At 43.0% G+C, this 22,487-nt stretch overlaps 5 protein-coding genes across 5 annotated transcripts; 2 read left to right on the top strand and 3 right to left on the bottom strand.

Annotated features, from left to right (window-relative positions):
• Positions 1-874: 874 nt before the first annotated feature.
• Positions 875-2,660, bottom strand: LOC131888529 (PC-esterase domain-containing protein 1A-like). Its single transcript, XM_059237407.1, is given in 6 exon segments — positions 875-1,262; positions 1,325-1,493; positions 1,868-2,024; positions 2,101-2,443; positions 2,501-2,594; positions 2,597-2,660. Coding segments are annotated over 6 exon segments (996 nt in total). The 5' UTR covers positions 2,646-2,660; the 3' UTR covers positions 875-1,078.
• Positions 2,661-4,449: 1,789 nt separating this feature from the next.
• On the bottom strand, positions 4,450-6,176 carry LOC131888518 (leucine-rich repeat protein soc-2 homolog). Its single transcript, XM_059237392.1, has one exon. It carries the CDS (start codon positions 5,785-5,787, stop codon positions 4,627-4,629), a length of 1,161 nt encoding a protein of 386 aa, XP_059093375.1. The 5' UTR covers positions 5,788-6,176; the 3' UTR covers positions 4,450-4,626.
• Positions 6,177-6,446: 270 nt separating this feature from the next.
• On the bottom strand, positions 6,447-9,639 carry LOC131888517 (AP-4 complex subunit epsilon-1-like). Its single transcript, XM_059237391.1, has 5 exons — positions 9,452-9,639; positions 8,867-9,184; positions 6,875-8,651; positions 6,725-6,803; positions 6,447-6,663 (listed from the first exon to the last, which is right to left on the bottom strand). The coding sequence occupies exons 1-5, from the start codon at positions 9,519-9,521 to the stop codon at positions 6,577-6,579; spliced, it is 2,331 nt and encodes a 776-aa protein (XP_059093374.1). The 5' UTR covers positions 9,522-9,639; the 3' UTR covers positions 6,447-6,576.
• Positions 9,640-11,682: 2,043 nt separating this feature from the next.
• On the top strand, positions 11,683-14,830 carry LOC131888516 (inactive peptidyl-prolyl cis-trans isomerase FKBP6-like). The gene is made up of 5 exons (XM_059237390.1): positions 11,683-11,889; positions 11,961-12,213; positions 12,773-13,236; positions 13,401-13,867; positions 14,575-14,830. The coding sequence occupies exons 1-5, from the start codon at positions 11,795-11,797 to the stop codon at positions 14,733-14,735; spliced, it is 1,440 nt and encodes a 479-aa protein (XP_059093373.1). The 5' UTR covers positions 11,683-11,794; the 3' UTR covers positions 14,736-14,830.
• Positions 14,831-15,017: 187 nt separating this feature from the next.
• On the top strand, positions 15,018-22,149 carry LOC131888515 (myosin heavy chain, muscle-like). The gene is made up of 9 exons (XM_059237388.1): positions 15,018-15,136; positions 15,201-15,271; positions 15,341-15,654; positions 15,722-15,878; positions 15,938-15,965; positions 16,032-16,221; positions 16,297-20,793; positions 20,981-21,388; positions 21,879-22,149. Exons 2-9 carry the CDS (start codon positions 15,226-15,228, stop codon positions 22,053-22,055), a joined length of 5,817 nt encoding a protein of 1,938 aa, XP_059093371.1. The 5' UTR covers positions 15,018-15,136; positions 15,201-15,225; the 3' UTR covers positions 22,056-22,149.
• Positions 22,150-22,487: the final 338 nt, after the last annotated feature.

The following is a 22,487-nucleotide window of genomic DNA, read 5'->3' as shown; positions in this document are numbered from 1 at the left end:
CTAGAGGGAGGACGAGCACAATGGAAGACGGGCAAGACGGGTAAGACACACAACACACAGAGGGACGCGGGGAAAAAAAAGGCCAAGGTGACGAATTGTAGCCTGCCAAGAAAGGTAGATGAATGTCAAATTTAGAGGCATTTTGAGAATGCGCTCAACCAGAGAGGTCATATGCAAAATTTAGCTTAATATTTAGAAATCCAGAGAAATTCATGAGGCAAGCTCGTACTTCGATATGGAGGCGACTTTAAATGTCACGGGATGAAAACAACGAAGAAAACATTGACATAATCAAGATGATCAAAGAGATGATGGTGAAAAGGCCTCCATAGCGATAAGTAATGCAATTTGCGCAGGCAGGCAAACCAGCTAACGACTGCCCTTAGGGTAGCTGGCCCTCTGGATTCCCATGTCTAACTCAATAAGTATATCTACTCCTTTTATAAATCAGTCCATCATTGTCTAATGGTAAAACAAATGGAAATATATGTTAACAAGCTTAATCATGTCTGACCCCATTGGGTAAATACAAATTTCATCCAATATTATGCCCACTTTGACTTTCAAGCAAGTCACTTTTCTGGCAAAGAGCCTTTTGAACATTGGAAGTTAATAACCCCAACTTGAGAATGTCTTCTGTCTTCCTCTTCCTTTCCTCTCTATGCTGAATTGTCAATGGACAATGGACCCCCATTTCTAACTGGGTTTATAACTAAATGAAAAATCTACTACTGTTTGACATTCAACAGAGGGGAATTTATGACACAAACACCTGTGGAAGGGTGGAGGCCTTCTAAAGCTTCTAAAACTGATGACAAATTATAATTGTATACATATATTGTACTTGGCCATGAATATCCTTGACAAAGTCAAAAACGCTACCCTGAGTTTATTTACCTGACAGAAAAAAAGGAAAGCTAAGAATGTGCGTGATTTTTTAGATGAGTGCGAGTTCCGACTCTTACGCTATCAAATTCAAACCAGGGCGCGAAGATTCTCAAATTGTTATTGGGATGAGGCGACTTGGCATTGGGTTGTAGTAGATGTAGGCATTGATAAATACGTACGAAGGGAGGGTTTATCGTTTTCTTCGTCTAGCATGAGCCACTTTCCGGCTTCTAGTGGAATGGTCACTTCTGTTGGAACGGCGATGCAAGGATTCCTTCAAGTTCGCCGAGGTTCCATGGAACAAATCGTCTATTTCTTTATCACTATTACGAACGATTTCTTCGGCTTGTTCTAGAGCATTATTTCGGATGGTGCTTGAAATGGACTAATAAATGAATAAATACTTCATACGAGAATGCTGAAAACTTCGCCGTACCCTTGAATCATTTCAAAGTAGAATTTCCAATTGACAGGCAATCGGATGTTCCGCGCAAGACAATAATGGGTAGCGATAATGTTCAGTTGCATTCTGACACCGTCCGGATTCCAATGTATCCCATCATAAGAACGGCGATGGATTTGGTTTAAAAACAATTGGTGCATATCTACAAAAGTGCCAATCCCCCTTAGCTTCATTAACTGGGCGGTGAGTGATTTTGAGTAAGCCTCTCTCATTAGCAAAGGCAAGACTAAATGTACGGTTTGCCATCAAAACTAAATACATAACGTTTCATGCAGTCGTAAGCTCAGCCAACGTCAGATGTTACATATAAAAGCTGATTGTCAAGAACTTATTAGGTAAACTACTGCGCTTGCCAATAACAATGCATCTCAATCATTGGGTAGGTTTTCATTCACCCACTCTCTAGCTTGAAAATGGCTTTTGACATTTGATCCAGAATGAATCTTAACCAATGTAACCGTTTTTGTAGGAACAGATTTGACTGAACCAGACCCAAAATATTATCCTGCTCAATACCTATAACATCATATCCATAGGCCGCTGCCATGGTCGCCGCATACGCATTGGTTGCCATCACATTGAACCGCATACTCTTCTGCTGAAACTCCAGACCTTCAATCAGAAACCCGCCCCGAATCTCCACACTAATAGGCGGAGTTGTCATCCAAACGACCTAAAAGGACAATCCCCAATCAACCCCCACGCCTTTCACTTTTTAAAAGTTTTAAAAGCACATAATATCCACTCACTTGCGAACGAGAGGGCAAATAGTGCCGCAAACAGTCCATTAAGTCCAACAAATTGTCTTTGAACTTGTCAATCCCCCGTGGACCCCAACGGTTAATGTCCCATAAGGCCGAATTGATGACAATCAGGTCCGTATAAGAGCCAAATGTGTTTTTATAATCGCGAAACAAACCCTGTAATTCAGGGCTAAAGCAACGCGTAATGAAATGAAACGTGAATTGAACATCATGGGAGGGCAAGTAGATATCCCGGCCTTCACGGTAACCTCGACCCGCATTCAGTTCGGAACTATCAAACAACTTGTCGCCAAAGAATTCGCGTTCACCTTTGCGACATAGATGTTGGCTGAAAAGGCAAGGATTTGAAAGATTTGAGCTTCAAATGATGTATTAAGAAAGGTACCGTTCAATCAACTTGTTGCCGCTGGCTGGGGACACCAGGTACACTAGGTCTTTGTAGATGTTGCGCATAATGGAATCGCCCAAAAAGAGGATGTTTTGCCGTGGAAAATCTCCAGGAGATCATCGCGTTCGAAGATATCGGCCATTTTGAGGAATTGTTCTTCATTTGTGATTTTCACTTTTATTAGGTTTAAACCAGCGTTGCCAGGTCAGTGGCGCCGTTAGGGGCCTAAGTCAAGCTCAAAAATAGCCAGTGAGCTGCCAGCATTTGCGCGTCTCCTTTGCCTTGGTATTATGAAACTAATGTACCATCATGTCTCAATGGCTTACATATCAAATAAATATTTGAGAGGCTCAATTAGTAAATATTTTCTTAAATAAAAAAAAAAATGACGTGATAATTTCAAAGACTTTTCGGACATTTAGACAAGCGCTGGTACCAGCAAACAAACTTGATGCCAATACCAGTGATGTAAGATTGGCGTTTTAATTAATCTGACCTTTGCTCACATAGCAATATGAAAGAAGTGTCAGCTTTTCAAAATCGTGTTTGAAGCCCCAAACTTGCATCACTGACACTGGTACCAGCAAACAAGATAAACGTTATTCTCCACCGATTAGTTGGCGGTACTCATTTTTAAATTTGTGGCAAAATGTTAAAAGGTTTAGATAGAGACTTTAAGGGTTATTAATATCGTGTTAGGTTAGGTTGGGTAAGGTTAGATTAGGTTTGATTAGGTCAGGTTAAGATTTAAAAAAGTAGCACGCCCAACTAATCGGTGGAGAATAACGTTTACCAGCAAACAAACAAACCTGTTAGAGCTTGCCTAAACGTCCCCATCCTTTTTTTTCTTGGTCGTTGAGTTTTTCCAAGTAGTGAATATTTAAAATATTGGCTTCGGTATAATCTTTCTGGCAACACTGAACTAAAAAGTTAAGGTCTTAATGAAGACTTAAGAGTAAGAATCAAGAACAAAACATCAAATAACGTTTCAGCGAATTTCTTAGTTTTAGTTGTTGAAACCACGCCAATTGCTCCACCTGATGTTTTAAAACATTCAGGAAAAATGCGAGAGTAATCAGTAGCGAGCGGAATGAGGTTTTTTTTTAAATGTAAAATATTTTGCCTTCTTTGATACGAGGAAAAATACTGCACCTTTTTCAATCCAAATACGAAAATCACACCAATTCTAACTTGCAGATCATTTTTATGATAGTTCGTGCTCTAGACGGTTCCAATAAGTGTCTTTCAGAGTTTTTTCTTTGACAAAATATTGGCTATGTCAAAAAATATTTCACGATATCTACAACAAAATTTCATGTAACTCGAATTTCGACATTTTGTCTTGTACTTTCTTTCGTCCGATTTGAAAACCTTAACACATTCAAGTTGGTTGTTGAGCGAACAGATCTTTTCTCTCTCACTGACTATCATCTCTCAAGGTGATATTCTCCTTCCACTTTCTAGCCGACGTGAGATTTTTTTGCAAATGAGAGATAACTTGATCAGATTAATCTAAATAGCCAGAAAACATAAGGCTGCAGCATTTAAACAAGGACAAGACCTAATTAGAAATTCAATCGATATTGTTTCAGTATTATTTGAAAATTTGTAAGTTGTTCAGAAGGTTCTCTTTCACAACATATCTTTTGCCTTTTGAAGTTGCAGCACTGAGAAGCAAGAAAATATTTAGCCTTTGCCAAAAAAATAGCAGGGCATAATTCGGAAATTAAATCCTCAACATTTAGACTTAAAACATAAATATTATTCCACTTTCTCATAATTCCTTGTTTTCAGCTCACCCTCATCCAACTGTCTTACTTCTCACGTTTTTTTTCTTCAGGTTGATCTGACAGGGCCTTCAAAAATTAATGTTTTTCACCCCCATCATTCGAATCCGGATCAACCTCGAATCTAAACGAGACGATAGCAAAACAAAATGCTAATAGTTTAAAGGATTAAAGTGTAATTTGCTTCGAGTCGCCAGAACGTGTCCACAGAACATTTTCCAATGAAGCGATAAAGGATTACCATTGACAGGCATCTCTCATTCGCGGTGTTGAGCTTTGGCATAACGATGAAAATCATTGGAAACATGGAAACAATTGTCACGGATTCGGCGCTTTCTAGTCCGCGTCTTCAAAACAGGCCTCGGAGCCTTCAGGGTCATATTCTCTTTTGTAATATCTTTGGATGAATGGGGCATGATGAAGGATTGGCATACACGGGGGAAGACTTTGGGAAGTCGTTTCAATTGAAGTATCCCAATGGTCAGAGCTGCATGGAGAATCTTGGACTTCTCCAACGATGCTGTCATATTTCTCGCCCATATATTTCTTGGTGGATGGGAATTTGAAGCGATGCATAGCTTCGAGTTCTTTCAAACCGGATCTTAGTTTGTTCTTTTGATTTGGATAGTGCTTCCAAGAGATCTGGAAATAATTAAAGTCGGCGTCGAATTCCTCCAGACCTTCCAAAAATTTACTGACAGAGTCCAAAAATAAACCATTGTCAAACACATCCAGACAAGTCAGTTGATTTGGAATCGAACGGGGAAGGCCATCCAATTTATTATGAGCCACTCTGAGAGTCTTCAGATTGATCAACTTGTCCAGATCATTGGGCAGGAACAGGATCCGGTTCTGGTTCAAATTCATTGATTCCAAAGTTGAGATGTGCAGAATCTCCTCGGGAAAGAACTCCAGCTTATTTCCACTCAGATTAAGATGGGTCATGTTGACCAAGTTCTTGACTGCCTCTGGCACACCAGTCAAACGATTGGATGAGAGATCCAGCTCTTCCAGCCATCTTAAATCCGTGAATGAATGATTTAGACGATCAATCCGGTTGCCATGAAGTCTTAGCACTCGAAGATTTTTGCATTGGAGGAAAGCTGCAGGTAGTTCTATTAAGTGGCAGTTCTCAAGTACCACCGTCCTCAAATGATGAAGACTCTTGACACCAATCCAACATGAATTGATTCCTTTGAACTCGGTGGCATCAAACTGATTGTGAGAGAGATCCAGATATTGAAGTAATTTTAGCTTTTGAACCACAATGGGAAAGATTTTCAAATTCAAATGGGACAAATTTAGGTGGGTGGCGTTTTTGTCTTGAGTGGGCTGGAGAATGCGCTCCATGATCCCTCCAATAAAAGTTTGAGACAAATCCGAATTTGGGTCTCCATAATTGGGAATTGGTTCCGGACATTTCGTTAAGGTCTCCTTAATGACTTGATTAGAGGTGGGAAACGAGAGGTTGGCCTCAAAAGCCACTGAGCTGGGCATTTTGATGGGCGGAGTTGGTGATTGTGTTTTTTAACCAAAGATGGCTTCAAGAAATCCAGAACGCTGGTCCAAGGCCTACACAAGTGGTTCTTGTCCCAAGGGTCGTTCAAAGTGAACTCAGACAAGACAAAAGAAGCTCACGGTTTACTAGCTTATACTTTCGAATAATTTTTTTCGCTGCCTTCAATTCAACTTTTTGTCTAAATGTGATTGGTTTCAAAGCTTTTAAAATGGATCTGGATTCAGAAGTTTAAGAACAACTATGGGAGTAAGGTTGGCCCTAACGTACAGCCCAATATTCTGTACCCCTGGGCCAGCCTTTACAAAGACGGATTGATTCACGGAGGTACGAATTAGGCGTTTAACAATTGTTTACCAGAGGGCGCCCATGTTGTGACAAAAATTTTCCGGTTCCTTTTGTAAGGGTGACGACCACTCACGGAATTGATTGTGGACTGGATCGGAAATATAGCATTATTAGCACGTCAGTAATGCTAGAGATTAACAATTCTCTCCTCTATTGCAAGGTAAAAAAATATCTTCGTCATTTTCATCTCATTAGCCTGAGAATCTATTCATCGAGCCGTTTTAGTTTCAGCCATGCAAGGAGGATGCTGGCATAGCTTTCATAAGCAATCAAATTAAATCTTGAATCCCAGTTTCGAGGGGCTAAAACTCCGTCAAAAGGAATTTATCGTCTCCTATTGATGGTGGTATACTCCAGGTACACAATTAACAGGTGGATGGCATTATTGCATTGTACAAAAGAGGGTATAACAAATTGAAATATCAAGACAAGTCTTCAAGCGCCTCCAATGCCACAGACTCCAAATCCACCAAGTTGTCCACTTTCCCGAAAGTGTTGGCATCCTCTTTCTGAAATATGATGCCCAACAAGTTAAGAGCAATTGTTACCAATCTCGCTTTCAACACTCACCCCATGACTTTTGGTTGCTTGCGGATTTTCTGGATTCTCCAACCGTCCATAAATCGACCAAACTTGTTTCACTGGGATCCTGTTTAGGTGAGCAAATCGTATGGATAACTAGATCCTGAGCTTTCTGAAATTCTTTTTTTTAAATCTTACCTATCATCTGTATGATCCTTGGACGCTTTCGACGGATTGGAACGTTTGCTTGGCGATTCCTCAAGAACGTGATAAGGAGTGAACCTAAATGATTCACTTTCAAGCGGTGAATTGGACTTGGAGATCAGTTTTTGTCTGGGATCGTACACCTCCAAATCTTGATCTTCAGTCAGACATTTCACCACAAATTCATCGGCAGAACTCAAAGTCCAATCTGGACACTCTTCGTCTGGTTTTTCCATCCCTTGCAAGTCGGCAAGATTCGACCAAAAGAACTGAATTTCCAAGGCCAAATCTTGGATCCGAGGATTCTTGTATTGTTGGGCACATAACTCGATGAACGCTACGATGTCTTCATGAGAGCATTCATTTAGGTGGATGAGGCAGAACACAGAATCGAGCGACGATATCACAATCTTTTCGGATTCGGGTGAGTCCAAGTCCAAGGCTAACGCTTGTCGGCCAATCTCTAGCACTTTGGACACATTGGCAGTCACGTCAGTCTGAAAATCCTGCACCAAAGACCAAAGGAAGAGTCGTTGAACAATGGGCGGAGGCTTCTCTTTGTTACACAAATTTTCCAACACTTTAGACAGTTTTAAGCCCGATTTATGTCGGATACTTCTTTTATCCGAGTCCTCCTCATCGGTTAGTGGGGCTCCGAGGCTTTCTTGGATCTCCACTACAATCACCTCTCGATTCGATTTGGAGGCTTGGAGTAGCTTCAAGAGTAAACCTGTGTACCAACCCAAGTTCGATTGATGAAGCTTTTTGGCCACTTGCATACATTTGATGATCAGTTCCTCGGTCTGAAATGGATCTTTTGACGATCTTATGAATTCAACGAGGGTAGCACATATCCCGGTAACATTCTCGTCGTTGGCCAATTCATACAAAAACGAGAGAGCTTTCCTTTGAATCGAATCATCCGGGTGTTTTAGACAAGCCAAGACGTTTTCTTGCTCAACCTCGGTTAACTTGGGCGTGGGTGGATATCGGAAGAACTCATAGAGAGAAGCCAACCCCATGTACTTCATGTTGTTGTGCTTACTTTGAAGGCATTTGTTGATGTAGAATAAGGATTTGTCCACCAGCTGCTGGTATATCTTGGATTCTCCTCGTGTCTTTTGATTCATCACGGCGATTGTTTTGATGCACTGGTAGATAATGGCTTGACCGATCGTTTCTTTGGGACTCACTCCTTCCAAAGATCGCAAAAGACTTCGACTTATCAGACCCGCATGATGATCCGACCAATCCGATCGCTCTAAAAGAACCGCAAGTAAAATCATCAGATCCATTTGAACCCAAGGAGCTTCCACTCCATGGTAGACATAGTCCTTGGGAAACTTATGGTCCAAGATCTGATTGAGAATCTCGATCAAGGGTTGGATCAAGCCCGAGTCACATGTCGTATTATGCAACGTGACGGATCTCATCACCTGAACCGCCACGCCCACCACACCAGGGTCTGGGTCGCTCAAACAGTTGTAAACTGTAGTTTCCAGAGATGGGATATAATCAGGAGCCTTTTGCATGATGGATTCCAAACAGATGAGGGCTTTCTTTCGAATGAAATCCTTCGTGTGAGTGGTCTTCTCTTGGAGAACAGGCAGTAACATGGGAGCCATCTCTTTGGGCGTGAGGTGGATGGCGGCGATCAGGGCGATATTCACTTCGATCACGTTTTGGGACTTCAAATCTTTGAGAATCGTGTTGATGAGCAGCAGGATGAGCTCATCATTTTCCGAGAGCAACAAAGTGCAGGCCAGATAACCTTGAACAGCGGTGAGTGAATTCAATGAGAATTCATCTTTAACGGATTAAACACCTCTCTGCTACGTTTAGCTACATTAGCTTCACGTTAGATTCAAAAGGGTGCTAATATCTTTGGTTCAATTTGAAATCAGGCATAGGAGGAGTGGCAATTTTGAACCAAGCCAACAAAACTTTTGATTCGATGGTTTGTAATGTAGAATATCCGTGTCTTACCCATTTTTTTCTCCAGAATGGAGCCTTTTTGGGCCAACTGTAAGGCGTAAATCTGTATGAATTTGACGTCATAACCAAGAGTGTGACAAGCCATGGCTCTAACCAGGGCATCGGCCATAACCGCGGGTTTCACATCCGTTTCTTTGAGTTTGGCTTGGATCTCCTTCAAATGGGCCAACACTAGGGAGGACTCTTCGCTTTTCGTCTGAACGAGGTACAAGGTCTGGAGGAAATGAGCCAAAACTGGAGGCAGATGATGGGTCCGATCCTCCTGGTCGGTGCCATTGTCCGGCAACGTCCAACGAGGTCCGGGATAGCCTAAAATGACGAAGAGTATTTGTGGTATTCGTGACTTCAGTCAACATCAGAATTTGATGTCAAGCTTTAGCAAAAGCAAGATCAAATGCCTGGGAGAGGCATCATTCCCATAAAATCGGGTTGGACTCGCCTGGGTGAGCGAAAGCTCACACACGTTTCAGGTAGATTTCAAGATCAGGTATCAAGCTTGATGAAGATGAAGCCTCCCACAAAGCGTATCAAGGGGAACGATTGCGTCCTGATTGAATGCGTAAGACCAAGACTCACCGCCAAAAGTGGGCGAAGAGGCCAGGCTTTGAGAGAGGTAGTTCCACGTGCGATTCAACATGATAGACATGCTGGATGGGCGTGCCCACTTGAGGCCCTCTAGTTGGACAGCACGAAATCTGGGGTCCCTTCTGCCCGCAAACAGGTTCAGCTTCCGAAGTAGGCCTGAGGCTTGATTATTGTTTCTTGAACATAAACAAACTGTGTAGGGTGACTCGAGAGCACTTTTCAAACTCTATCTGAAACTCAAGATAGAATGCGACAGTGGACTCACAACACCTATAGGGCATGTCAAGTGAAGGAAATTCAAGGAAAATGTGGTCCGGCACTCTGATTTTGGGCATTTTAGGGAGGGATAACTAAGACGAACATCACAGTCCATTGAATTTTTAATAATCCAGTGATTTTGAGTGAGCTTTGTTACAAAACCCAACAAATGAACATGTTTGGTGTTAATCGGTGAACTCACTATCAAATTGACTCAGTGCCATAATGCTATTTGCATGTAAAATGGAATTAACGTCAAAATTTAATGCATGCACAGTGCAGTTTGCCTGGTCATGTTGCGTTTGATTTTACTCCATGGAATAACATCAGTTGTTTATGAACACATTCAGTTGACAAGTACTATATTCATGGTCTCTTGTGACTAAATTGGCCAGTCCTGCTTTTTCGGTCATTTTCATTTTTCCTTTGTTCAAAATTTGGGCCATTGAAAAAAAGTTGAAAAAATAGCCCAAATTTTGAACTCTCAAAAAAGTTTCTGTTTTCACACTCTACAATCACAGCATTAGCCATTTGATCATATTAGTTTTGGTGTAGCATGATCAAACTGATCAGACTTAAACCCCCAATCAGAAGTGTTCAGGAATTATATCAAATCAGTCTCATCTTGTCAGACTTCCCTTTTGTTGAGAGTAGTTGCACAATTTGTTGCTCCTGATCTTCATAGAACAACCAATCTGGGTGTTTTGTGTTGTGTTAGTTGGTCATGAGGCAAGGAAAAATACTCTGCTTATTAGCTTTCTCTTCTTCCAATCTCTAGTATTTTAGTCTTTCTTATGTTCTTTATATTTTACTCCAAGTCTAATTTAGCCAGATATGAATGAAATTAATTCCTTCAATCTTTTAAAGAAGCTCAAAATGACAACAAACACGATCAAGAAAAGAATCCTGACATTTATGATGACTAATGATGAAGTCATTGATTCTTTGGCAGGCTTTCAGTTAAGCCATGTTTCTGAATGAAATAGCTGGTTATTCCAACATTCAAGGGCTGGCTGAATCCAACTTCAATTAGGAATGAATTTCAGTGTTTAAGTGATTCCATTATCGTTTTACTACAAGCCGGAAAAAGCAGGTCATATGCCCTTTGGGCAGTCTGTAGTGGCTGGGACCAGTTTGGGCTCTTACCCCTTTTTTGCTTTTGGACCTTGTATGATTACCGGATGGTGGCTGTTGACTAGCTGTTTATTGTAGAAAGGTGGAGCTATATATACAGAAGAAAATAACTAGGGCGTGTGTGATGGTGGGAGCAGGAGTAAAACATCAATGGAAATTGGTATCAGTGATTAGAATATAACAGACCTTGATAGCTCTTTATTCTGGTATTAAGTTACAGTTCCAAGTCATTTCTCCTTGAAAGAATTGACTTCATCTATCATTGAGTTGTAATGAACTAACACATTTTCACCTCTTTACATGCATCAAAAATACTTCAAGGCCTAAAAAGTTATTTTTGGGCCGATTTTTGTTAGTTTCAAGCTTCCTATTATTTACAAATGTTGTTTTGAAATTGTTGGAAAGTTTTTGTCTCATATTATGATTGTGTTTTGGTTTGTCATTACCAGGGCTCGGGATGAAAAACTTTTTATGGCCAAATAATTATAAAAAAAATATTCCAAAAGGACTAAAACACATTTCTCAGCATATTGTTTTTTTTTTTCAAAGATATAAGCATGTTTGAAAGTAGGAAAGGCACGGAAGAAGACAACATCAAATTAATTTTGTAAAATGTTGAGCTAACAGCTAAGATATTTCAAGATATTACATTGTTTCGAAATCTTTGGAATCAAAAGCACTCAATATTGGGTGTTAGCTTGGACCCCCAAATTAAGCAAATGTCTGTTTTAGCCAAAAAATTCTTCACCCTAGCATTCGAAACTCTTCTAATCCTATTCACAATTTGGCTGACAAAACTTGAAAAAGTCACGGCCACCCTTTACTGTAGTCTTGCTTTCAAGTCATGTTCCGACAAGTTGCGTTCAAACGGAGTGAATCTAAAGTTGCACCCGTCCTTTTCATCACCCAAATCTCTCGATCGAATCGAATCTCCTCGTCATCATGAGCTATGACCAAGATCCCGTGGATTATACCCTCGATCCCAACCAAGCCCTGGAAGACAATCCAATCCGGCTTCACTCCGGCCTAGACATCAGGTACCCACATCCCGATCTTATTCAAATACATACCTATAATGGACGATTGGCCTTGATTGATCGATTTGAAGGAGTTTAATCAATGATGGGACGGGCACGATTTTCGAGCCGGAAGTGGACGAGCGACTCTTTGAAGACCTCAAACCCGAGGATCGGAATTACTTCATGACCCAGGACAAGGAATTCGAGGCCAAATTGGAGCGATTGCACTTGGATGATGAGCCAAGCTCGGCCGACGTGGACGACTCCGACGAAACCATGGATTTTGCGGCCAAGAGTGCCTGTATGGATCGGGTCACGGAAGACGGAGGGATCAAAAAGCGGGTAATGTCAGATGGCGCGGTTGATATCTCCCAACTAGACGGTTGGATTTTTTTTTATTTTCTTGAATAAGTCTTCTTTATTGCCATTTTATTATGGATTGGACTGCATCTCACCTATTATTAGTTAAGTGAGATCTTTTGTGCTATAAAAGCTCTCTAGAAGTGCCATAGTTTTGGTGGCTCTGGAAGAAGTATTGATGACGCAGATAGATGGAAAGATATCATTGGAAAGTAGATTCATGCTTTCTTTTGTCCTCGAATGTACGCTTTTAGTTCGATGTCATCGAGTGTTCCAATACAGCGGATTAAGCAGTCACTGTGACTACAACTGATCAATACTACATTCAAGGGCTAGCTTCGTCCACAAATTCCTATTCTTTGGTGGATCAGATGTTATAAAATATAAAGCTAAATAAGATATAAAAGTTTCTCGTCTGGAATTGCTGGAGGTTCCATTCTTAGTAGAGGAAAGTCTACTCAAATTTCAGTGAGTTATCCCATTAGTAATCGAGGCCCCTAATGATTGCAGATGTAGTGAATAAAATCTTGATTCATTTCAGATTTTGTTTCATGGCTTGCAAAGCACTGGGCGACCACCAAAAAACGGCACGGTCACTATTCATTACTCGTTGTATTTAGAGGATCAGGATGAGCCATATGACTCGACCATTCTTCGAGGTCGACCCGAGCGGTTCAAACTCGATGATGGACGATTGTTTCCCGGGATCGAGCTGGCTGTTAAGTCCATGTTGGCTAAAGAACGGTCTGAGTTCTTGATTCAGCCTCAATACGCCTTCGGCGACATGGGCTGTCCGCCGCGAGTTCCGCAAAAGGCTGAGATTTTGGCCAAGATTGAGCTACTCAATTTCGTCCAAGAAGCTGAGGCTGAAGCCTTGCTCTGTTTGGATCCGGAGGAGCGAGCCAAGGCCAAGAGTTTTGATGAGATTATTAAAGTAGTGAAAATCGAACATACCGAGGGTAACAATCTGGTGCGGGCTCAGGAATGGAAGAACGCTATCAAAAGGTAACTGAATTGATTGATTGATTGAATGCAAGCCAGTACAGAGAGGTGTGTTCATGACAGTGTATTGAAGTTATAACACATACAAAGACATGGCCGACCAATTTCCGGTCTTTACGGTTCAGCATTTGATGATCAGGAATTGAACAAGCATATTGCCATTCCAGATACGAACGGGGTATCAAATTGCTCGAGGATGTAGAAATGAAAGACGAGGAAGAGGAGAGGCGTCAACAAGATCTGTTGCGGGATCTGCAGCTCAATCGAGCCCATTGTAGCTTAAAAGTGGGTTGGCCCAAAAAGGCCTGTATCGGGCTTCAAAAGGCTCTGGAAATCGATCCACGTAATGTCAAAGCAAACTTTCGAATGGCTAAAGCCAAGCGGATGTTGGGCCATCTGGAAGATGCCATGAAGTACCTCAAACGAGCGGATTTGCTCTCATCGAGTGCAAATGCAGATATTGGCCAGGAAATGAGAGGACTGTCGGAACTCATTAAACGCGAAAAAGACGCCGAGAAGGCCATGTGCACGAAAATGTTCGTTTCAGCTCAAAACTCCCCGGCGTCTGACCCCAAAGTGGTCGAAGAAGACGTAGATGAAGACTTCTGTGACGAGATGAAGATGCGATTGGAAGGTACGCCATCTTTTGACGCATTTGACAGCTCTCAGGGACATTGTATCGTTAGCCGACATACATGGTTTTGCATGCAAATGTTTTTTACGGGCTTCTTACCAATGCTTTGGAATGATTTACCTAATATCTTTATCGCAAAATAATTGACTCAGCTACTTTGGGGTGAGAATGTAATGTCAAGTAAAAAAAATGTCATATTTGCAGGAGTTTCCAATAAGGGCCCTTATTTGCAACGTCACACGGCCCAAAGAAAACGGGAAGAGGCACGGTAGATTGCAACATAAACTGCTCTTGCCTTGCCTTGAACGCAATTTCTTTTCCGGACATAATGTGACCCGAGGCACTAATTCTATATAAGATTTTGATAGAATTAGTTAAAAACAACACAAACGCATTATAATTCAATAACAAGGAATCGGCCTAATCCGCCCTTTATTTGGTAGAGGCTGAATGACAAAGCGCCCTTTGGAGTGCAGAACGGAAAACATGTTTCGTGCAGCGTAAGGGGGCTATGGATCTCATGGAGGAGACTTCTGGAAATAATGATAATGTACTCTTTGTGTTTTACAACATAATATGCTATTTCCTTTGGTTAGACTTAATGATCACACCTAGAGCCACAGTAGTAGTCACATTATAGTGGCTCTAATCATACCTATGATATAAATAAACACGTACAACAATCCTGCACACTCTTACAATTCTAGGTTTTCTTCTTAATGCCAACGACACCAGTCTTCCATTGCCCAAAAATTTCACTCCGGCTGAAATTCGAATGACAAAAAGCTTGGCTTCAGATATGAATATGAAGGTGGAAAAAATCACCCTTAAGAACTCCCAAGTTCAGTGGACCGTTTTAAAAGATTAGCCACAAATTATCCGTGGCTGTGGCTGTGACAAGAATACCACCACATTTTTGTAATGATTGAATTAAGTGAGAATAAACAAAACGTGTCGGTCGCAGTTCGTACTTATCTGTTTTCGATCCCATGCCATCCAATAAGTCTTCACGGTGACCCGATCGCATTTCGCGTGCCCCCTAGGGAAAAATGCTGATGCAGCATCTTTAATTTTAACTTCCAGTGTTCGGACTATGCTCGTGAGTCAGAGGGAACGTGGCCTTTAGGTTGGCAGAAGGTGACTTGTGCCAGGAAATTTCAGGTTAAATAGGCCCCTCTTAGATTTGGCTGTCCTCAGTCAGGAATATCTTGTTCCACGTTGTGGATCATTTAGACAACCTGATTCTAGATCTACATTCAATCAATCTCAGTAAGTGGTAAACGTAACATTTCTTGCTGAGAGGAAAGGACACTCCCCATATAATAGATTACAGATCCGTCGACTGAACTCGAGGAAACATGCCAGGTCACGTGAAGGCTGGAGGTTCCAAGGAGCCGGATCCAGGTGGGTTCAAGACTCAGAGTTATGTTTTTAAATTGTGAAATCTTACCGAGGGAACATAATTCAAAATAGATCCAACTCCTTATTTGTTCGTCTCGTTCGAGATGAAAAAGGAGGACTCGCTGAAGCCGTACGATCCCAAGAAATCAGTCTGGGTGTTCAACAAGGAGGATGGAGGATACGACGAAGGTCTCATCCAAGAGGTGAATGGTGACAAGGCTACGGTGAAGGTTGGCTGGGAAAATAAGACCTTGAAAGCGGATGAGCTTCAACAAGTCAACCCGCCCAAGATGGAACGGTACGAGGACGTTTCCAACTTGACTTACTTGAATGATGCTTCCGTCTTGTGGAATCTTAAAGCCAGATATGTGGCCAAATTGATCTACGTACGTTGTACTATCGCTAGTGATTGAGACCGACTATGTTTTATGTTCCCAATCCTTACATTTGTAGACCTATTCTGGCTTGTTTTGTGTGGTCATCAACCCTTACGTTCGTTATCCGATCTATACGAACACCGTGGTGAAGTTGTACATTGGAAAGCGACGGAATGAGGTCCCTCCTCATCTTTTTGCCATTTCTGATGGAGCTTATCAACAAATGATGAACGGTACAAATTGCCACCTTTCCTTACCATAGTGATCATTAATCAAAGGAGGATTTTTTCAGATGCCAAGGATCAGTCCATGTTGATCACGTAAGTCTCCATGTAGTTTGTTGCTGATAGTATCTGAACTAGATTAGAGCTTTCAAATCATTTCAGGGGCGAGTCTGGTGCGGGTAAGACCGAAAACACCAAGAAGGTCATCACCTACTTTGCCATTTTGGGTGCCAATGACAAGAAAGGACAGGAGAAGAAAGCCAATTTGGAGGACAGGATTGTTCAAACTAACCCGATCTTGGAATCGTATGGTAATGCCAAGACCATCAGGAATGACAACTCTTCCCGTTTCGTAAGTTCTAGACCCGCTTTTTGACTGAGTTCATTTGCGCGGTGTTGAGCGAAAAATTTGGTCTGTATCACTCAGGGTAAATTCATCCGGATCTACTTCAATGCCTCGGGCAAGTTGGCGGGTGGCTTCATTGACTTCTACTTATTGGAAAAGTCTCGGGTCACCTATCAACAACCGGACGAGCGTGGTTACCATATCTTCTACCAACTTTTCGAAGAAGGTCCAGTGCCCGGATTGAAGGAGACTTGCCTCCTGTCTGACGACATCAATGACTACTTCTTCCCTGCTCAGGGCAAGCTCAAGGTCGACTCCATTGACGACAACGAGGAGCTCGAGTTCACCGATGCTGCCTTTGATACCCTGGGCTTCAGTTTGACTGAAAAGACTGATGCCTATAAGATCACGGCTGCCATCATGCACTTAGGAGAAATGACTTTCAAGACCAAAGGTCGAGATGAAGGTTGTGAGCCAGATGATATGGTGCCCGGCGAGAAAGTGGGCACTCTTTGCGGTATTGAGAACAACCAATTGTTCTATGGCAACTTCATGCGACCCAAGATCAAGGTGGGCACGGAATGGGTGTACAAGTCCCAAACGGCCAATCAATGCTTGAACGCCATTGCAGCCTTGGCTAGATCTATGTACAATCGGTTGTTCGCCTGGTTGGTGGATCTCTGTAATCGGACATTGATCGATCCGACCATGAAGAAGGTCAACTTCATCGGCGTTTTGGATATTGCCGGATTCGAGATCTTCGAGTTCAATACCTTTGAGCAAATCTGTATCAACTTCTGCAATGAGAAACTTCAACAATTCTTCAACCATCACATGTTCGTTCTCGAGCAGGAAGAATACGTCCGGGAAGGCATCGAATGGGAGATGGTAGACTTTGGGATGGACCTGGAAGCCACCATTCAATTGATGGAAAAGCCCATGGGTCTCCTGGCCATTCTCGAGGAAGAGACCTTGTTCCCCAAGGCAACGGATAAGTCCTTTGAAGACAAATTGAAAGAGAACCTCTTGGGCAAATCTCCAGTGTTTCTGAAGAAACAACCCGGTAGCAAGGACAAGAATGCTCATTTCGCCATTGCTCATTATGCCGGGGTGGTCAATTACAACTTGACCAACTGGTTGGATAAGAACAAGGACCCCTTGAACGACACCGTTGTGGACCAGCTGAAAAAGTCCACGAACGAATTGGTTGTTTACTTGTTCCGAGATCATGCCGGACAACCCGATGAAGACGTCAAGAAGGGTAAAGGAGGGCCAAAGAAGGGCAAGGATAAGACCTTCAAGACCGTCTCATCTGCCTTCAAGGCACAATTGGACGCTCTTCTGAACACTCTCAATGCCACCGATCCACATTTCATCCGGTGTATCGTACCAAATACCCACAAGCAGGCGGGAGTCGTTGATCCCCGATTGGTACTCCATCAACTGACTTGCAACGGCGTTTTGGAAGGGATCAGGATTTGTCGTCGAGGTTTCCCCAATCGTACCCTCTATCACGATTTCAAGCATCGCTTCGTCATCCTCAACCCGAAAAAGATGTACGGAGCTGGAACAGATTTCAAAGCCGGTGCCAGAGCTATTTTGGAGGAACACAGAGACTTGGACGACCGTTGGCGTTTGGGTCACACCAAAGTGTTCTTCAGAGCAGGAACAGTGGGTATCTTGGAGGAGCTTCGGGACAACAAAATCAAAGGCATCGTTGTTAACATCCAAGGCATTGCTCGAGGTTATGTAGGACGCAAGTTATTCAAGAACGAGGTTACCAAGAGGAAGCTCATAAACGTGCTTCAGCGTAACTTCCGCAAGTTCCTGTTCTTCCGTGACTGGCAATGGTATTTCCTCATCAATCATACCAAGCGGTTCATTGGCCAAAGGAATGTGGAGGAGGAGATTGCAGCCTTGGAGGCTGAAGCCGCTGTCTCTTGCGCAGAGTTTGACAGGGAAATGGCATTGAAGGACAAATTCGAAAAGCATAATAAGGCCTTAGAGGGTGAAAAGACCGCCATGTTGGACGATATTTCCCAGTCCCAAGGTGACTTGGGTTCCTATCAGCAAGATCTGGCCAAAGTCAGTACTCAAAGGTCCGAGTTGGAATCCGCGCTCCAAACTGCTCAAGAGCGTCTGGCTAATGCGGAGCGAGAACGAGCTGCTATCAATGACAAGAAACGTCGATTCGAGGGCGACTTGGGAAGCTTCAAAAAAGACATTGAAGACATGGAATTGAAACTTCAACGAGCTGAGCAAGAGAAGACCAACAAAGATCACACCATTAGAAGCATGAACGATGAGATCGCTGCCCAAGATGAAGTTATTAACAAGCTAAACAAGGAGAAAAAACACGTCCAAGAAAGCCAAGGAAAGCAATCTGAGGATCTTACCATGTCCGAGGAGAAATTGGAGCACTTGAACAAGATCAAAGCCAAGCTCGAGCAGACTCTGGATGAGATGGAAGACTCCTTGGAGCGTGAGAAGAAAGCACGATTGGATACCGACAAAGCCAGGAGGAAGGTCGAAGGCGATCTGAAGGTGGCCCAAGAACAAGTCACCGATCTTGAGCGAGCCAAAAAGGAGATTGAGAACTCGATTTCGAAAAAAGAGAAAGAGATCACGGAACAATCCAATCGCTTGGAAGAAGATCAAAGCCAGGTATCCAAGCTCCAAAAAGCCATCAAAGAAATGCAAAGCAGAATTGAAGTATGTGAAGATGAGCTGGAAGCCGAAAGACAAGCCCGTGCTAAAGCTGAGAGGCAAAAGAGCGATCTTGCTCGAGAATTGGATGATCTGGCGGAGAGGCTGGATGAGGCCGGAGGAGCTACCTCGGCCCAGATGGAGCTCAACAAGAAGCGCGAGGCCGAACTAGCTAAGCTGAGGCGTGACCTCGAGGAAGCCACTATTCAACACGAGTCCACGTTGGCCTCGTTGAAGAAAAAACACATGGATGCAGTGGCTGAGATGTCTGAGCAAGTGGACCAACTGAATAAGATGAAGCAAAAGATTGAGAAAGAGAAGCACGCCAAGAAACTGCAGATCGATGAAGTCAAATCTGCTCAAGATTCCGTTGCCAATGAGAAGGCATCCGTGGAAAAACACAACAAAACTTTGCAATCCCAGCTCATGGATCTAACGAGAAAGTGCGATGAAGCCAATCTAACCTTGTCCGACTTTGAAAATACCAAGAAAAAGATCGTAATGGAAAATGCTGACTTCCTCAGACAACTTGAAGAGCTGGAGGGCAACAACAATACTCTCGAAAAGGTCAGAGCAAATCTAGCGGCTCAACTAGATGAGCAACGAAGAATCGCCGACGATGAGAGCAAGGAGCGATCGTTCTTACTTGGAAAATTCCGAAATCTCGAACATGAAGTGGATCTGATCAGGGAGCAAATGGAAGAGGAACACCAAGCCAAAAATGATAGCACTCGTCAATTGGCAAAGGCCAATGGAGATGTCAATTATTGGCGCCAGAAATACGAAAAAGAAGGTCTTGCCCGTGCTGAAGAGCTCGAGGCCGCCAAGATGAAGCTGCAATCGCGGTTGGCTGAAGCCCAAGGAGTGGTAGAAACCTTGAACTCCAAGGCGGTCAATCTTGAAAAGGAGAAGGCTAGCCTTCAAAGCCAAATCGAGGATATGTCTGCCAATATGGATCAAGCCAGCCAGAGGTGCCATCAAATGGAAAAGAAGGCCCGAAACTTTGACCGCATTGTCGCCGAATGGAAGACCAAGATCGATTCCCTTCAAGGGGAATTGGACCGGATTCAAGTGGAATGTCGATCCTACTCCACGGACCTGTTCAAGGTCAAGACTGCCTATGAGGAGAACCAGCAGCACTTGGAAACTGTGCGAAAGGAAAATCGAGCCCTTAGTGGCGAGATCAAGGACATCATGGATCAGATCAGCGAAGGGGGTAGGAACATCCACGAGATTGACAAGATCCGAAAACGCCTTGAGAATGAAAAGTTGGAACTGCAAGCCGCTTTGGAAGAAGCCGAGGCGGCCTTGGAACAAGAAGAGAATAAAGTACTGCGCTCCCAATTAGAACTATCTCAAGTGAAACAAGAGATTGAGCGACGAATCAAGGAGAAGGAAGACGAATTTGATGCCATCCGCAAGACGCACCAAAAGGCCTTGGACGGCATGCAACAGTCCCTCGAGGCTGAAACCCGAGCCAAGACCGAAGGCCAAAGAATGAAGAAGAAACTTGAAGCCGATATCAATGAGCTTGACATTGCCTTGGAACACGCTAACGCTGCCAATGCCGAAGCCCATCGAACCATCAAGAAGTACCAACAACAAATCAAGGAGGCCCAGGGTGAGCTCGAACACGAGCAAGCTACCCGTGATCAAGCCCGTGAGGACTTGATCGTCTCTGAGAGACGAGCTCACGCTGTCCAAAATCAATTGGAGGAGACCAAAACTCAATTGGAACAAGCTGATCGATCCCGACGATCTGCAGAGCAAGATCTTACCGACGTTATGGAACAACTATCCACGGGCAGTCTTCACAACCAATCTCTGAATGCTAGCAAAAGGAAGCTGGAGTCTGAGATGCAAACCTTGCACGTGAGTTGGTTGAGCCTTTGAAGTTAACTTTCCTGTAAACCAAACCTTGGAAAGGTGCAGCTGGTTTAGACGCAACTTTTCAAACTTGTTTTACAAAAGGACGGTCACGCACCCTCTTTAAACTGCTATGATTCTTTGCTGACATTAGGAATAACCTCTTTTCTTTCAAATGTTCCCAAACCTATAGACCGAATTGGAGGAGATGCTGGCTGAAGCCCGCATTTCAGAGGAGAAGGCTAAAAAGGCCATGATCGATGCGGCTAGATTAGCAGAAGAATTAAGAGCTGAACAAGAGCGAGCTCAATATTTGGAACGCGATCGTCGCGGTTTGGATGCTCAAGTCAAGGATATGCAAACCAAATTAGATGAGGCCGAGCAATTGGCTTTGAAAGGAGGCAGGAAGATTTGCCAACGTTTGGATCAGCGAATCAAGGAATTGGAAACCAACCTTGACGATGAGCAACGGCGAATGGTCGAGCATCAAAAGAACCAACGCCGGATTGAGCGTCGAGCTAAGGAATTAGCGTTCCAACAAGACGAAGATTATAAGAACCACGAAAGGATGCAGGAACTGGTGGATAAGCTTCAGAATAAGGTAAGAAAAGTCATCCTTCGGCCGGAGAATTGACTCATTTTGACGACGTCACTCTCACTTTAATCGCAAGTTTATTGATTCGTCACTTCACATGATCACCATTGACGTCCATATCAAGTTTCAGCAGCCTCCTCTAGAAAACACCCACCCACTTGTTCATGTGTTCTTTATCCCTTGCAATTCTCACGAAGTGGATGATGGTTATTAGTTGAAGCACAAGGGGGAAACAATATCCCTCATATTCTTAGAATTTTAGCACGTGGTGAGCACTTTGCCCATGGACAACATGAATTGACAAAGAAGTCCTGTTATTTTCCCACTCGTTGCATTATTTCGTAACTTCCCAATGTTAAATAGCCTCATCTTTATCAGCTACCAACAACACTTTAGTGCCATGTTCGAGGAGGACATCGACAACATGTAAAAGAGGAAACCCGCAGGAATAATTATTTGTTTGATACACTTAACCTGTTGAAATCGATTTTTTTAGGTGAAATCCTATAAGAAACAAATTGAGGAAGCCGAAGAGATCGCCGCCCTCAACCTTGCCAAGTACCGAAAGGTTCAAAGTGAATTGGAACAAGCTGAGGGGCGTGCTGACTTGAACGAACAAGTTTTGGCCAAGTACAAAGCCAGAGGGCGCTCCATGTCAGCGCAACCCATGTAAATCCTACAGCTTGAGGTCCTTTGGTTGAAGATAGTCCGGTCGTAGTGGAATAAATTGCCCAAGTCCAATGAAAATAAACTCAGCTTTACAGTTATTCATGCAAAGCACTTCCAATTTGCTCGCTAATTATCTATCCTCTTGTAACCTGACAAATGGAGGAAGGGCTCTGAACGAACTTGTTTGCGTTTCCATTTTACATCAAGTTTGGTCGAAGGAGACCAAGTTGGTCTAGGATTTCCTGCTTTGAACCATCATGATGGAAACGAATTAGACACCTGAGTGCATCCTATTTAAACTCTTAAGTATGTCAGACGAAGCGGAGCGATCTTATTAGAGCTATTATTTTCAAGAGTAAGTGGCCACCAAAATGACACAACTTTTGAGAGGACAGAACAGTCTTAAAATTGGCGAATATTAGTGGTCATATTATCT

The sequence above is a fragment of the Tigriopus californicus genome, chromosome 10 (assembly GCF_007210705.1).
Source record: "Tigriopus californicus strain San Diego chromosome 10, Tcal_SD_v2.1, whole genome shotgun sequence".
Lineage (NCBI taxonomy): Eukaryota > Metazoa > Arthropoda > Copepoda > Harpacticoida > Harpacticidae > Tigriopus > Tigriopus californicus.
This window is presented reverse-complemented; position numbering and strand designations above follow the sequence as displayed.

Excerpts from the sequence above, each read along its gene's own strand:
- LOC131888515 (XM_059237388.1), top strand. The coding sequence starts at position 15,226 with ATGCCAGGTCACGTGAAGGCTGGAGGTTCCAAGGAGCCGGATCCAG. Across the intron at positions 16,222-16,296 it reads ATGACAACTCTTCCCGTTTC|GGTAAATTCATCCGGATCTA; the intron begins GTAAGTTCTAGA and ends TGTATCACTCAG. Across the intron at positions 20,794-20,980 it reads CTGAGATGCAAACCTTGCAC|ACCGAATTGGAGGAGATGCT; the intron begins GTGAGTTGGTTG and ends CCAAACCTATAG.
- LOC131888517 (XM_059237391.1), bottom strand. The coding sequence starts at position 9,521 with ATGTCTATCATGTTGAATCGCACGTGGAACTACCTCTCTCAAAGCCTG. Across the intron at positions 8,652-8,866 it reads CATTCTGGAGAAAAAAATGG|GTTATCTGGCCTGCACTTTG; the intron begins GTAAGACACGGA and ends CCGCTGTTCAAG. Across the intron at positions 6,664-6,724 it reads AAGCAACCAAAAGTCATGGG|AAAGAGGATGCCAACACTTT; the intron begins GTGAGTGTTGAA and ends ATCATATTTCAG.
- LOC131888518 (XM_059237392.1), bottom strand. The coding sequence starts at position 5,787 with ATGCCCAGCTCAGTGGCTTTTGAGGCCAACCTCTCGTTTCCCACCTCT.
- LOC131888516 (XM_059237390.1), top strand. The coding sequence starts at position 11,795 with ATGAGCTATGACCAAGATCCCGTGGATTATACCCTCGATCCCAACCAA. Across the intron at positions 11,890-11,960 it reads CACTCCGGCCTAGACATCAG|GAGTTTAATCAATGATGGGA; the intron begins GTACCCACATCC and ends ATCGATTTGAAG. Across the intron at positions 12,214-12,772 it reads ACGGAGGGATCAAAAAGCGG|ATTTTGTTTCATGGCTTGCA; the intron begins GTAATGTCAGAT and ends GATTCATTTCAG.